Source organism: Orycteropus afer, unplaced genomic scaffold (assembly GCF_000298275.1).
Source record: "Orycteropus afer afer isolate SDZICR_OR568_19922 unplaced genomic scaffold, OryAfe1.0 scaffold00066, whole genome shotgun sequence".
Lineage (NCBI taxonomy): Eukaryota > Metazoa > Chordata > Mammalia > Tubulidentata > Orycteropodidae > Orycteropus > Orycteropus afer.
Window position 1 is genome coordinate 6507835 of NW_006921653.1, and position 16405 is coordinate 6524239.

General features: G+C 40.0%; 1 protein-coding gene across 1 annotated transcript in view; it reads right to left on the reverse strand.

Moving 5' to 3' along the window:
* TM4SF4 (transmembrane 4 L six family member 4) overlaps positions 1-6173 on the reverse strand; it is a 34609-nt gene extending 28436 nt beyond the window's left edge. Inside the window, exons 1-2 of the mRNA XM_007940186.1 lie at positions 6000-6173; positions 5092-5181 (exon numbers count right to left, since the gene is read on the reverse strand). Coding sequence (XP_007938377.1) covers positions 5092-5181; positions 6000-6173 — 264 coding nt within the window. The remainder of the gene's footprint in view (positions 1-5091; positions 5182-5999) is intronic.
* Between the last annotated feature and the right edge of the window lie 10232 nt (positions 6174-16405).

Consider the following 16405-nt stretch of genomic DNA (forward strand, 5'->3'; position numbering starts at 1 on the left):
TAGTGCTTTGCTTATCCGAGGTCTCTTTCCTTTCCATATAAAGTTAGTGATCATTTTTTCCATATCCCTAAAGAATGTTGATGGGATCTGGATTGCATCCCCTAGTCCTTTGAATGTTCTTATGAAAGATTGCAACTAGCGTGACCTACTTTACAGCACAGAATTTTGAGGGACAGAAAGATTTAGTGAAGAAATAGGATTCTGTGCTTTAATTGTTTCCTTTAAGACATCCTATTCTTTCAAAAGATATGTCTTTTTTTTAAAATCCACCTCAAACTGGTGGTCATTCAAGGGATGCAAACATAGCTGGCCAGGGAAGCCAATGGTTTTGCTTTCTGGAGTCTCTGTGAAAGCAAGTACCCAAAAGTGCTTACCCAGGAAGTTGTCCCTAGGGGGCGCTGGTGATCTGGGCACAGGCCGAAGTGATGACTAACACAAAGATTGCACTAGGATAAGACCAAGATCTTCCTTCAAAGCATGGCTGTTAGCTATTTGGCCTTGCCTGTGGGTGAGGTGGGCCTTTATCTATTTGATATGGTTTAAGGATACTGAAATGCCTGGCTGCACTCTCATATCTCCTGTATCAAACTACCTTGAGGCCTGTTATTAAAGATACTCTTTTGAGTTAAGGCTAAGGTCTCCAAAGGCTCTTCTTAAAGTTCATACTTAGCATGAATGAATTGATAAAATTTATTGGTTGGTAGCATAGTGGCTAAAGCACTTGACTGCTAACCAGAAGGGTTTGAACCACCAGCCACTCCTCGGAAGGAAGGTTGGGCAATCCTACTTCCGTAGTGATACTGCCTTGGAAACCCAGGGAGGGGTCGCTATGAGTCGGGGTCGACTCGACGGCACATAACAACAACAACATTGGGCCACCAAGAATCTCCAGTATAGGAGGAAGACAGAGTAACCTGGGTCATAATTTTCAAAGCCTATGTTGGAAGTCACCTTTTGTTCACAGTTCTTGCCCTTGCTCACTCTTCCAGGCCTTCAGTCTGCCTAATTTATTTGAAAGACCACAGACCTCTGGGGCTGGGCTTCAGGTCTTACTCTGACTCAGAAGAGAGCCTGTTTCCATTTCCTCAGTGTTTCCGTGAAACTATAGATTAGGTGTCTCAAGATTTTTTCTGGCTCTCTGTCTTGCTTAGTCTCCACAGCCCCACATCCTATTTTGACTACTGATTATTCCAATATAATTTGTCTAATAAAGTGTATTACCTGGAAAATGTCCTGATTTTAATACCCAAGAAAAGGGAAGAGAATGGTGAGGTTTATTTCTAGAGAATATTCCTGAGTGATGTATCAAAGGAGAGAGGTGAGGAGAGGTCAGGAATCAAATGATAGAAAACAAGACTGTGCAGACCATAGCAGGGTTAAGCCCAGTACCTCCTGGGTGAGCATTCCTGGCTACTTGCTCTTACAGAGGCCCCTAAGGCCAAAGGCATCCAATTCCTGGCCAACTACCTCTGCATTCCTTGAATAGCAGCCAGTTTGAAGCAGATTTAAGAAAGACAATTCTTTTGAAAGAATAAGCCAAACCAAACCCACTGCTGTTGAGTAGATTCTAACTCATAGCAACCCTACAGGACAGAGTATAACTGTCCCATATGGTTTTCAAGGCTGTAATCTTTATGGAAGCATCTTTCCTCCACGAGCAGTTGGTGGGTTTGAATCTCTGACCTTTAGATTAGCAGCAGAGTGTTGTTGTTGTTATGTGCCATCCAGTCGGACCCGACTCATAGCGACCCCTCCTTGGGTTTACGAGGCAGTATCACTACGGAGCTCTGGTAGCATAGTGGCTAAGACACTTGCCTGCTAACCAGACGGCTGGCGGTTCAAACCCACCAGCCACTCCTCGGAAGGAAGGTTGGGCAATCCTACTTCCGTAGTGATACTGCCTCGGAAACCCAAGGAGGGGTCGCTATGAGTCGGGGCCGACTCGACGGCACATAACAACAACAACAACAACAACAACATCACTACGGAAGTACATTGCCCAACCTTCCTTCAGAGAGCAGCAGAGTGCTTAACCAGAAAGAAGGGCTTATTTTAAAGGAAGAAATTAAAATATGGAACCCTGCTTCACAGGCCTCTCTACCCAGCAGGGTTTCTTCGACAATGTCCCATAGAAAGCCTGTGTTCTTAAACACCTAAAAAGGAAGGCTGTGAACATTTGGAAAAATAATTCAAATGCTCACCATTATACTACCAATCAAATTATGTTCCAGCTTTTATCTTTTTCTGACAAAATGTTTGTAAATACATTAAGGAAACATGGTTTTAAAGCAGGGACAGCAATTCCATTGTCCTCAGCCATGCACTAGACCGGCGGTTGCTTGCAGGCCCAGGTGTGCCCATTTAATTTTTAATTTCCTTTTTTTTTTTTTTTTTTTTAAAGAAGATACCTAGATGCTTTTTGTGAAATCTCTTAATTTTTAAAATGTAGACAGCTGATTTTGGGGAAAAAAAATCCTTCTGCTGGCCACTCAGATTGTGACCCCTGGTCCAGGGCAGCCACGGTTGGGCACCTTGGTTTAATCTTGCACAACTGGTCATTTGATGGAGATGCCCTTCTGGACAGTGAGCTAGTAGTTTGGAGGAGTCACTCTCAACTCATGCTGATCCCAGGGGAATAAGGGGCGGGGGGAGGAAAGAGCTTGGAAGAGATTGAGAGAACCCGGAAAGACAAGTTGATTGGGCAGATCAAATACTACTGACTCAACTGTGCTTATAAAAACATGACTTTTCTGCCCTCCTCTTGGACTTCACTTAAATCTAATTAGAAAGCAAATTTTTCATAATACTTTGAATGTTATTTCAATTTTCACTGTGGTTATCTATAAACCTAAAAACAACAAACAAATCAACCCTTTGTTTTAGACTGACCAGTCTTCAGCCTTCTACACTCAGAATCAGGGAATGAAACATTAGATTTCCAAGAAATGACTCTTCTTTCTTTTCATTCAATTTCATTAATTACTTTTAAACTCTTACTTCCAGTTTATCCCCCAAAATTTCACAAGGAATAATGGGATTATAGTGCTAAGGAAATCAAATTATATTTTTCTTCCTGGCCTTTATAACTGATTATATACAAATATTAATTATTATATATAGTGTATAACTATATCAAATGTATTATGGTTGAATTTTTACGTCTCTGTGAATTATGGTTTTAAATGTTATCATAGCAATTATCAATGCTCATTTGGAACCCATGAAGGTGTTAAGAAGATGAGAACATTCTTTTTGAATGATCTTAGATTTAAAAGAAAACTGTAATCATATATAGAATGCACCAGTCTTGGCTTTTTTAATGTGCTCAGGAAATATTTTTTTGATTGAATGAATGAGGAAATAATGATGGAAAAGAAATGTCTCTGACTTAGGAGGGGTAATGACTCCTTCCCCTTTAGGAAGTTAAGGTGAGCAGGTGCAATTCATTATTGGGGGTTCATGGAGTCTTAGATTGCCAACTGATCCCCAGGAGGCCAGAGCAGGTGCCAGCTTTAGTCATCAGCTAGCCCAGTAATTCCAGTTCTACTTTCTTCATTTTTGCCATGTCAATGTACCTGAACTCTTGCTTAATATTTTTCTTTAAATCAATTCTATTAAAACAGGCATCTATCACTGCTATGAATGACACACTAGCATCACTGGCCAACACAAACATACCTTATTGAATTTCAGTTAAATAACATTGATTGCATTCCTGGAGCCTGAGACACCTATTCTGCCTTTGTTAAAAAGGGGAAACTACCAAAGGTTACAAATATTAAAATAAGGTTCATTTTAATAAAGTAAAACTAGTTTTAGCAAAGTAAGGGCTTTTTCTTTTCTTTCTCTCTTTTTTTTGATAGCATCAAAAAGACTGAAGACTTGAAAATGTAATTATTTCCTATGCTATTGAAAGATATCAAAGACACTGTATGTTGTACATCATTAGAGTATGTTTCATCCTTAGAGATTCCAATCTAGTCCACCCTCCTCATTTTACAGATGCTGTTCAAGGATTTGCCCATTTGCAGAAATGTGACCCAAACCTACATCTCTTGTATTCAAATTTAACACTTCCTCCACTATATCCCTGGAATGTTGATAGATAATTTCTCTAACTCACCTACTGAGAGATGTATAGCCACTTGAAACAAAGAAGGAAGCAGAAGTCTTGAGGCAAAATGGAACAAACAGAATGGAAATATCGAGAATGTTCACACATTGTGAAGAATCTAGCCAATGCTACTGAAAAATTTGAGTAGAAATTGTTGAATGGGAACCTAAACTGCTGTATAAACCTTCACCAAAAACACAATAAGATTTAAAAAAACAAAAAAAGAAAAGAAAAAAAAAGAAGTTGTGAGGCAGAATTTGTGTAGAAATGGGGAGGCCCTGGACCCCACAGTGAAGCTGGCAGAGATATGGATGAGGCATTTAGGGGGCTACTAGGGAAAGAGGTTACTGCCTATCATCCTGTTTCAACCCTTCACTTTACAGATGAGGCCACCTCAAAACAAACAAACAAACAAACACCTCACTGCCATGGAGTCAATTTCAATTCATAGCACCCCCATTGGGTTTCCAAAGCTGTAAATCTTTATGGAGGTATATTGCTCCATCTTCTTCCCACGGAACAGCTGGTGGGTTTAAACTGCTGACCTTCTGGTTAGCAGCCAAATGCCTTACCCACTACACCACCAGAGCTCCTTACAGATGAGGTCAGAGAAGGTGAATGACTTGCCCAAGATCTCGTGGTCTCTCAGTGGTAGAGGGGGATGACAGCCCCTTCTTTTCACTTCCAAACCTGCTTTATTTATATGGCACCATTCCAGTTTTTCAGCTGTGACACCTCTGCCTGTCACTGTAAAACTTAAAATAGCACTCATATCCTATGCATATGTGTGCAATGGTATTTAACAATTTTAATAGTTTTACTTTGCACCAACAGGAAGAATTGCATCTTTATCCCTGCACCACTTTCTCCCAGAGTCCCTGCCTGGAGCTAATAACTTGTCCCAACCCCATGCTGCCAAGTCAAGGAGAAAGTGCACCCCAGCATCACTCTGGTGGCTGTCCCCAATAGTAACTCACCGCAAATCGCTTCCCACAGCTCTCGTTGCCACAGCACCCACAGCAGTCATTGTTCTTCAGGCCCAAGAATACCAGTGCAGGGAAGATCATCTGCCATCAAGAGAAGCAACTCAGAGATGGTTTGGGGATGTGAAGGGTGTGCCCATGCTTGTCTGGTTGTGTGAGGACTCACGTCCAGGATGTGGGACTTGTGGCAAGACCTAACAAAACATAGCTGATGGCGCAGAGTGAGTGTTAGGTTTAGGTTCCATTTAGCCTGAGTAACTTCAGCTTCCATGAGGCAGAATTTAAAGATCTAACACTCTGAGTTTCCATGTAGGTGGTGGATAAGAAATTTGTCTTTAATTGCCCAGTGTCCCTGAAAAATGAATCTTTTTCTTTCTCTCCCCTTCAACTGGAGGTTCCCAACTTCTATTGAAACCAAAGAATAAAGGAATCATCATTAGTGCATGAATAGAAGAGGAATTTACTGGCACTTTGGCTCTTTGTAGTTTGAAGTCAATGAATTTGCTAGAAAGAGTAGTTTGGGGTTTTTGTATGTTTTTGTTTTTCATGGCACAACCTTTTTAGAATAAAGAAATCACATGACCTTCATTTTGGTTCAGGGGACTCAATTGACTCATGAGAAAGACCAGCCCAAGCACAGGAATTTGTTCCTGGATGTGTCCTGGTCAGATTCATACACAGAAGGGTAAAAATTGAGGCATTGACTTTTCATCATGTAGCTCTAGAGTTTTTGTTAGCAAGTAAGTATCCTCCTGCTTACAAGTACCCAGTTCTAAAAGGGAGAGACAATATTTTCTTCCATCAGAGATTTTTAGTCTTCCCTACACATGGGGACACTATGAGTCAGAATTAAGTGGAAACAATGAATTTTTTGTTTTGTTTTGCTTTGTTTGTTTACTCACCAAGACCCCGCTGCCAAGTATTCCTCCAAAATACCAGATCTCCTTGGAAAGGTGGTCGTTGTCGTCTATCACTTTTCCTCCAGGGAAAAACAGCAGAATATTAGCCAGGAAGCCAAACACGGCAAGGGGAATGAGGGTGCCCCCCAGGCACCTGGCACAACTCCCAGTACACATGCTGGGAAAGCAATACAAACGCAGGTAAAAGGCCCCTCACTCTGCCTCCTTCACAGGATCTTCAGTTTTCTGTCAGGGGGTCCTAGTAATTGTCTTCAATTCAAATTAGTGTTTAGGGGCTGAGGACAAAATCAGCCTAAGAATAGTATCCTTGGATTTGCTGCAGCCTCTCAAATATTGTCTCTCAGGCCCTCACTGGACATTTATATGTTCTTCCTGTCCTGACGTCCTATGTGTTTGCACCCCTATAAATGAGATTATGTTCCAAGTAATCGTTTTGCCATGGAGACCAATAACCCCTGTTAATAATCCACCAGCACAGACAAGACACTCACTTTGTTGCAATCAAGACAGGACTGGAACAAACAGCATTTAGAGCCATTACACTTTTCATCTGACAATGCTGCTGCCCAAATAAAGAAATATCTCCTCAAAACTCTTTATAATACACTCATGTAATTGAGTTATATCCTGGCTAAAATCATGGCTTCTGAGTACTTACTGGTCTACATGCGTCACTTTGCCTTTACCACTGAAAGCCTAGAATGCAAGGGTTATGCAAAAGAGCGTCTATTTTTCTCAATATGAAAATAACAATTTGGTGGTCTGTTTGGGCATTGCCATGTTCAGGCCTAACAACAGCAACAACAACAACAACAAACATTGCCATGGAGTCTATTAAATGCATCTCCAGGTCATTCTTCTGGGGTGCTGCTTTGTGGGTTCAAACTGCCAATCAATATGCTAGTAGGCTAGCACAAACCATTTGTGCCCCCAGGGACTTATGCTCAGGCTCAAAGGATGCTTTTAAAGATAAAATAAGACTAACTATTAATTTTTGGCCTGATTGCTATATTTCTACACTTGTATGAAGTTCATGGGGGCAGTGGTAGTTCAGTGGTAGAATTCTCTTTTTCTGTGGTAGAGACCCAGATTCAATCCGGCCAATGCACCTCCAGTCACCACCCATCTGTCAGTGGAGGCTTGGGTGTTGCTCTGATGCTGGGCGGGTTTCAGCAGAGCTTCCAGACAAAGATGAACGGGAAGAAAGGCTGGATAATCTACTTCCAAAACTCAGTCAGGGAAAATCCTGTGGATTACAATGGCCTGATATGCAACTAATCAGGGGGATGGCACAGGATCAGGCAATGTTTTGTCCTATTATGTATGTGGTCCCCATAATTCAGGGCCAACTCTACAACAACATTAAGTTAATACAAGTTTTTGAAGACAATCACTTTCTACCTAATTTCTTATATGATGTAACAGAATTAGCAAAAACAATTTTCCCAATCAATTTGTTCACCTGTGACATCCATATAGGAATAAAACCTCTGCCTTCACAAAAGGTAAGAGCAAAGTAAGGTTGACAGTGAGTAGACAGGAAGGAGAGTAAAGATACTGATGAATTGACTGGAGGTAGACAGGAGAAAGTTGGAAGAGCAGCTAAAGATCGTGGAAGATGTCAAGATGGACTCTTATTGGCCATTTTGCCAACTGCTTGGGGGCATAATTCAGTCACTAATTTGCTTTCAGTGTCACTTAAAAAGGTCTCTGCTATGCATGGACCAACTTCTAGTTTATGCAATGACTCTACTTGGTGCTGGTGTTACATAACTACTGGAGGTCTATGGGGTGGGATAGGGAGCTTGCTAGTTTTCAGTTTGATTCTAGAGGCTAAACTTAAGAGCAATAGCCACATTTTAGAGGCAGTCAATTTTGGTTGAGTAAAAAGCAGCTAACTCCATTATCATGGTGAGACCTACCTTGCTACAGACTCAATTTCCTGCTCCCAGGGGAGAAGTGAGCTGCATTCTGCCATGGCTCAGGGACTCTTGGAAAGCTGTGGAAAGGATTTAAGAGAAGTCAGATTGGATGGACACTGAGTTTCCTTCTAGAGAGTCTAAGAAATCTGTACTGGATGGCTTTCTAAAGATAATTTCAGAGATCTCAGGGTTGGGGTGAGAAGAAAAACATCAGACATTTATTAAGCATGTGTAACATGGCTACACAAATAAGCACTTTAAATGCTCCTTGCACACCTGTGAGAAGGAATCATGTCCCCTCTGCAGAGGAATACATTCTGATCCAGAGGGGTTAAGAACATTTTCCAAGGTCATCCCAGCAGATGTAAGGTGTAGGGAAAGAGCTAAGATTTTTATATTAAGACTCTATGTCACCAAAACCTGTGCTCTTACTCTACCCATCCTATTGTCTCCTTACTAGATTTTTTTTGGGGTGGGGGACATTAAAAAATTTTTTTTTCAAAATAAGCAATAGATTGACTCTGTGTGTGAAGCATATGTATACACTGAAAAATCCTTCTAAACAACAAAAAATATGTTTCTTTTCTTATTACCAAATAATACATTTGCTTTCTTTCTTTGGTAGAAAAATCAGATATAGAGACAAGCAGGAGGAACACTAGGAGAACCAGTTTTATTCACACCACCAGATGTTAAGGACCATTATCATTTTGCTGATAGTTTTTTCCAACACTCCACACAGGTACAAGTGGACTATATAACTCACCTGTTTTTAACAGAGAGTCTAAGAAATAATACCACCAATGAAGATACAGGGTCTGGGGATGTAAAGGTTGGGTTAATCAAACATAGATGCCACCTAGGAGCTAGGCAGCTTTTTCTGCCATTTGGGGTCTGAGTGGCTTTTTTTCTTTCTCCTTGTCTGTAAAAGTTACCGTCATGGCCCTTTGATCCATGCTGGTCAACACAGCTCTGATGACCTAGAATTTCAAATTAGCAAAATTCAAATTAGCAAAAAAATTTTCCCAATCAATATGTTCAGCTGAAGCTGCCTATCTATCCTATCTGAGCAAATGGTTAGAAAGAAATGATATTGTAGACCATACGGTGTTTTTCTTCAAAGAGTTTAAAGACGATGTAGTACATGAATACTCTGAGGGAGAGGCCTGAGGTAATTTATTTCCTGTGTGGAGACAGATAGTCACCCTTCTGGAATGACCTGACCACTTGAGACATCAACCCCTTGGGTAGTGACTGTGATGGATTTAATTGTGTCACCCAAAAATGTGTGTTAACTTGGCTAGGCAACGATTTTCAGTGATGTGGCAGTTATGTAGTGATGTGATTTGGCAGTTATGTCATGATGTAATGATCCCTCATGATGTGATCTGATGTGATCAGCCAATCAATTTGAACAGGGTTAGGGTAGGATGCAACACACTTAGATCACAGTCCTGATCCGATATAAGGGGAGTTCCCCTGGGGTGTGGCCTGCATCAACTAATCTCTTTTAAGAGATAAAAGGTGGAGAGAGGCCAGCAGAGAAATAAGGATGTCAGTTCTATCAAAAAAGAAGAGCCAGAAGTAGAGCATGTCCTATGGATCTGGGGTCCCTATGCTGAGAACCTCATAGACTCAGGGGAAGATTGATGTCAAGATATATGGAGATCACCAAGGGATGACAGGTCCACAAATGCTGGCAGGAGACAATAACCTTCCACCAGAGCCAACACACACATACACACATACAGAGAGAGAGAGATAGAGAGAGACAGAGAGAGAGAGAGAGGGACAGAGAGAGACAGAGAGAGACAGAGAGAGCTTTTCCCTAGAGCTGGCACACTGAATTCAGACTTCTAGCCTGCTAACTATGTGAGAATAAATTTCTGTTTGTTAAAGCCATCCACTTGTGGTATTTCTATTATAGCAGCACTTGATAATTAAGACCATGACAAACTCATTTATTGTTCAACTATTAATTGTTCATTCAGGTCTCCAAAGAGGAAGTGGAGCACCTATTCTGGAGAAGGGTGGTGCTGGGGGGAAGGGAGACTTGGTGAAAGTCATCCTCAAGAAAGGCAGTCACCAACAGATGGCTCAAGACTAAAGAGAATTTGATGAGCTTCTGGAAATCATCTTTATGACACCCAGGCTTGATGGTTTGTTGCCTGCTATCTATTCCTCTGGGTGTTCAGCAGTGAAGCCCTTTAGTCAAAATGGTTGGAACCTTCATTTCCAGAGTCTGCATGGAAGAGGTGGCTAAGGAAACTGAGCCACACTCTGCAGCTAGTTTTGTGGGAAGAAGACCTCAGAAGTGAAGGCAGGTGGTGGCTTTAAAAGAGACAGTAAGACATGAGGAATCCTTGATGGGAGAAAAGGAGAAAAATGCAAGCATTAACTACAAGAGACTGAGCAAAAGGAAGTTCAGGAGGTCCTCAAAGAATTGCAGGCCCTTGATTCATAACACTTTTCCATGTGACCCTGGGCACCTGCCAGGGGCACACAGAATACCTAGGTGAAGCTTCCTACTGCTTCTCAGTCTGTTAAACAACCTTACAGTGGGTGAAGAATCATCACTTCAGTGGAATACAGTGCAATCAGTAAGGGTGACTGAAGCACCCACCATGCATTGAACACTATAGCAAGTGTTGTACTGGTCAGTGTCAGATTACCTAATAAGCAGGGTAAGCACAGGCTTATTTGTGCTTACTTACTTACTGATCTTCTCACACATGAGAAAACATGTGAAATTATTTACTACAGATTGGTAAGTCCATGCTTCTTTGCTTATTGGGCAGTCCACCATTGGTACTAGTGAACAAATTTGACCTAAGACTTGATTTCTGCCCTCAAGACACAAGAAAACTCATGCACAGGGATTAAATGAGTAAATTGCAATTTAGCAGAAGTAGGACTAGGCTTTTTTGCTAGTCTTAAAGTAAATTATTCTCATCAATGCATTTAGTTCATCAGGGAAAAGATACTTGGATTTTATTAAGTTCAGGTTTCCATCATTGCTTGCCTAATTATTGGAACAATTTTCACTCTCTCTTTTTTTTTTTTGAAACAATTTTTTTTTTTTTTAAGTGATTTCCCAAAAGATTAAAGAAAAAAGAAAATATCACTGGTCATCACATGTGATAAAGATTGAACAATTTTAAGAAATGTTTATTACCTGTATATAGACATAACTTGTCTACAAGTTTGTTTTACTGTGGTGGCTTGAGTGTTGCTGTGGTGCTGGGAGCTATGCCAGTGGCATTCAAACACCAGTAGAGTCATCCTTGGTGGATAGGTTTCAGTAGAACGCACAGACTAGGACACACTAGGGAGAAAGGCCTAGTGATCAACTTCTAAGATACTTGATCATTGGAAACGTTTTGAACAGCAGCATAATATTGTCTGCTATAGTGCCCAAAGATAAGCCCCTTAGGTTGGAAGTCACTCAAAATATCATGGGGTAAGAGCTGCCTCCTCAAAGTAGAGTCAACCTTAATGACGTGGATGGAGTAAAGCTTTTGGGACTTTCATTTGCTTCTATGACATGAGAAGAAACAGCTATAAACATCCATTAATAATCAGAATGTGGAATGTACAAAGTGTGAATCTAGGAAAATTGGAAGTTGCCAAAAATGAAATGGAACACATAAAGGTCGATATCCTAGGCATTAGTGAGTTGAAATGGACAGGTGTTGGTCATTTGGAATCAGCCAATCATATGGTCTACATGTCAGGAATGACAAATTGAAGACGAGTGGTATAACATTCTTTTCAAAAAGAACATTGGAAGATCTATCCTGAAGTACAATGCTGTCAGTGATAGAACAATGTACAAAGACCTACAAGGAGCACCAGTCAATACAACTATTATTCAAATTTACATGTTGTTGCTGTTGTTAAGTGCCATCGAGTCTGCTCTGATGCATAGTAACCCTGTGTACAACAGAACAAAATGCTTCCTGGTCCTGTGCTAGCCTCACAATCCTTGTTATACCTGAGCCCATTGTTGCAGGCACTGTGTCAATTCATCTTGTTGAGGTCCTTCTCCTTTTTGTTGACCCTCCACTTTATCAAGCATTTTAAAATTATTTTCAGCAAAATTTTACTTGTGTGTGGTATTAATGATATTGCTCAATAACCTCTGCATTCTGTTGGATCACCTTTCTTGGAATGGGCACAAATATGGATCTCTTCCAGTCAGTTGGCCAGTTAGCTGTCTTCCAAATTTCTTGGTATAGATGAGTGAGTGTTTCCAGACTTGCATCAGTTTGTTGAAACATCTCAATTGGTATTCAATGAATTCCTGGACCCTTGTTTTTGACCAATGCCTTCAGTGCAGCTTGGACTTCTTCCTTCAGCACCACCAGTTCTTCATCATGTGCTACCTCATGAAATGGTTGAATGTTGACCAATTATATGTGATAAGTGACTGTATTCCTTCAATCTTCTTTTGATGCTTCCAGCATCTTCAATATTTTGCCCATAGAAACCTTCAATGTTGCAACTGGTTGCTTGAATCTTTTCTTCAGTTCTTACAGCTTGAAAAATGCTGAGAGTATTTGTCACTTTTGGTTTTCTAACTCCGAGCATTTGCACATTTCACTATAATAGCTTATTTTGTCTTCTTGAGCTGCCCTTTAAAATCGTCTGTTCAGCTATTTTATATCATCATTTCTTTCATTCACTTTAGCTGCTCTCCATTCAAGAACAATTTTCAGAGTCTCCTTTTGATCTCTCTAATGATGAAAGCTGATGTTTTACATGGTGAATCAAAGCTACAAGAGAAAAGATATAAAAGCTTCTAGTTTCTTAAGGCCTGGCCCAGAAACTGGCACAGGGTCACTTTTGCTTTCAATGGAATCTGCATTCATCAAAGTAGTCACAAAGTCATGTCAGATTCAAGGGGAAGGGTCATAGATTTCAATTCTCCACGAGAGGAGTGTCAAAGTGTTTATGGTCAACAATGTACCATAGTGGTAGAGGTATGATTTGAACCCAGGGAGTCTGGCTCCAGAGACTATCATTTTACCCACTGCCATGTACACCCTCTCTTCACTTATCAACTATCTTGTTATCCAACATTTTACATTTATTACAATAATAAAAAAAATCTGCTATTGACTCTTTTGTGCATTATGTATGTCTGGCAGTAATGAACATGGAGGTGCTAGCCGAGAGTAATGATGGATGTGATGGTTAAGGTTATGTGTCAACTTGGCTGGGTCAGGATTCTCATTGGTTTGGCAGGTATGTAATGATGTTGTCACCTTCCATTTTGTGACCTAATGTGGTCATCCTCCATTTTTGTTTAATGCCAGTTTTTGCATAATAACCTGGAACCTAACTATATCAATAAGTGGGGAGTAGGTATGATGCCTCAAAAGCCAGAAACTATTATCTACTATTAGATCTCACAGAGAGGCTGCCTGCATGAATTTAGGTTCAAATTAAGGGACTTTCTTAGTCACAGCCTGAATGATCTGGGTAGTTCCCTCTACTTTGTATGGGTAGAGACAGAATTAAATTTGGACTTGAAGATCTAGTAGGCATCATCTACACACTAATAGGCAGCAACTTTAATTTTTCAAAATTAGGAGTGGGTATAAGTATAGCCTTGCTTCATGACTCATAGACACTGTGTGGCCTTCTCTAATATAAGCTTGGTACAAAAGGCCACCACAATGACCCCTCAGAGAGGTGCGAGCTGAGGCTGATAAATTCTGCCCATGTGACCTGTCCAACTATCGATTTGTTTTAGTGTTCTTTCATATCACCATGGTTATAGGTGAACAGTTAACTTTCAACAGGAATTCACATTCCACCCACTCTCCATAAAGTCAAACATTATTAACTAAGGTCCTTCATCCTCTTTTTAAAATTAAATGCATACAAAGATTCTAAAGTCGACCAGGTTTTAAAACTCATGATTTGAGTTTAAAAAGCAGATAAAATTTAGCACTACTTTTGTTCTGTGTTTATATCTGCAGATCTGATTTGGTCTTTGCCTTTGCACAGGTCTTTCCCAATAAGTTTAATTAAAAAAAAATTCACAACATTTAAAAAAATAGAAACAAAAAAGTGTGGACTTTTGGGAAAAATAATAATGAAAACAACTAGCTTAAAACATTCATCCTGTCAACTAACTTTTGTGTAGGTCGATTTTAGCTTTCATAAATACGCTGTTTTAGCATATTTATTGAGCCCATATGTATCAGGCACTAGGCTAGGCACTAGGCACATATTAAATGGACTGAGCTTATAAGAAGAGGAAGATAGATATTAATAATATTAATATCAGCAAGCACATCTAGTACTTATTACACACTAAGTAAGATCCAAAGTTTAGTTTTCATAGCAACTCATGAGGTAAGTTCAATTAATAATTTGCACTTTTCTGGTGAGGAAATTGAGGCACAGAGAGGTTAAGTCCCTTGCCTAAGATCTCACTAATAGTAGCAAGAGTTTTAATTTGATCCCATAGTGTAAATGGTTAAAATGCTCACCTGCTAACCAAAGGGCTGGAAGGTTAAGCTCACCCAGAGGTACTTCAGAAGAAAGACCTGGTGATCCACTTCTAAAAAACCAGCCATTGAAAACCCTGTGGAGTGCTCTTCAACAAAGAAAAGAAAAACCAATTGACAGATACAGAAGATAATCCTGGAGCTTTGTGCTTTGAAAGGAACTATACAGAAGTGGATTAGCCACCAACTAGTGGAAAAACCTGAATGAAAGCAGTGAGTACAGAGACGGTCAGAGCTGCAACTGTCAGCTACCCTTACAGGACCAACAGCCTGAATATTTCCAAGTAGCGCTGGGACCTGAGAATTGACCTAAAGATCAACTTTGATCACCAAGGGCTGCAGGGACCACTGCGCTGGTGGTCTATGACTAGGAAGGGAAACAGCAAGGAAGGAGATAACCTGAGCTGTTGACTTTCTGCTGTCTGGAGGGTGCAGCCATTTTGATTGTATACACGTGGTAGCCATTTTGAATATTTAAAGTGACCAAGGGTGCAGCCACTTTGAATGTTGATAAATGGTAGCTATTTTGAATATTTAAAGTGACTGAGGGCACAGCTGTTTTGAATCTTTACAAGTGGCAACCATTTTGGATTTTAAAGTGATAGCATTCTCATTCTGATTCCAAGGACCTAAGAATAGTCTGTTTGCCAAGATCGGCAGGGATATACAAGAGGCTGACAACAGGAAAGGAGACAGGTGGTGAGTGTATAAGTGCTGCCAACTAGTGAATAGAGGAGCACACCACAGTACCCTGTTTGTGTAGATAACATACAAACAAAACAAAGAAAATGAAAATCATGGGCAAGTCACTCCAACATACAATCACCAATTAAATATAAACAAAAATGTCACAATGCCTTGGAGACAACAGAGCACACACACACAAAGAAGCAAGGTAAAGCAGAAGAAACAAGGGACTAGGATATGGACCTAAAACATATCCCTGAGGAAGATGCAACATCGAAACTCCCTGATAAGGAATTTAAAAGAATTATATTTAGGTACCTTCAACGAATTGAGAGACAGATCCAAGGAAAACACAGAAAAAACCCTAGAACAATTTTGAAAGATAATACAAGAACAAAATGACAAAATAAATGAAAAATTAGAAATGATGCAAAATCTATAGACAGAAATCCAGAAAATTAATACTAAATGTTCAGAAATAGATAAGACATTGCATAGGCAAAGGAGCAGAATTGAATCGATGGAAGACAGAATTGGTGAAATTGAAAGCAAATATCTGAACACTTCTTTGGAAAGGGATCAATCAGAAAAAAGATCAGGACACAATGAAGAAAGCCTAAGGTTCATGTGGGATACCATCAAAAGCAATAACCTACGTGTAATCAGAATTCCAGAACAAGAAGAGACAAATAAAACCACAGAGAAAATTGTTGAAGATTTGTTGGAAGAGAATTTTCCTGATATGATGAAAATCCAACAAACCCCAAACAAGATAACCCTAAAAGAAAATCACCAAGACATATCATCATCATACTTACCAAAACCAAAGACAAAGAAAGAATCATGAGAGCAGCATGGGAAAAATGAAAAGTTACCTACAAGGGAAACCAATAAGACTAAACTCATATTTCTCGACAGAAATCATGCAGGTAAGAAGACAATGGGATGGTATCTATAAAACCCTGAAAGAGAAAAATTTCCAGCCAAGAATTATGTACTCAGCAAAATTGTCCCTCAAGTATGATGGTGAAATTAGTATATTTCCAGATAAGCAGAAATTAAGGGAATTTGTTAAAGCCAGACCAACCTTACAAGAGATGCTAAAGGCAGCCCTTTGGACAGAAAAACAACAACAGCCAACAAAAACTGACCATTAACACACGTGATGATATAACCCAGAAACCAACCCAGCTATGGAAGTATCCAAAGTAAATAAGCCTACAAGATTGTAAACAGGGAACCAGAGACATCAATTGAC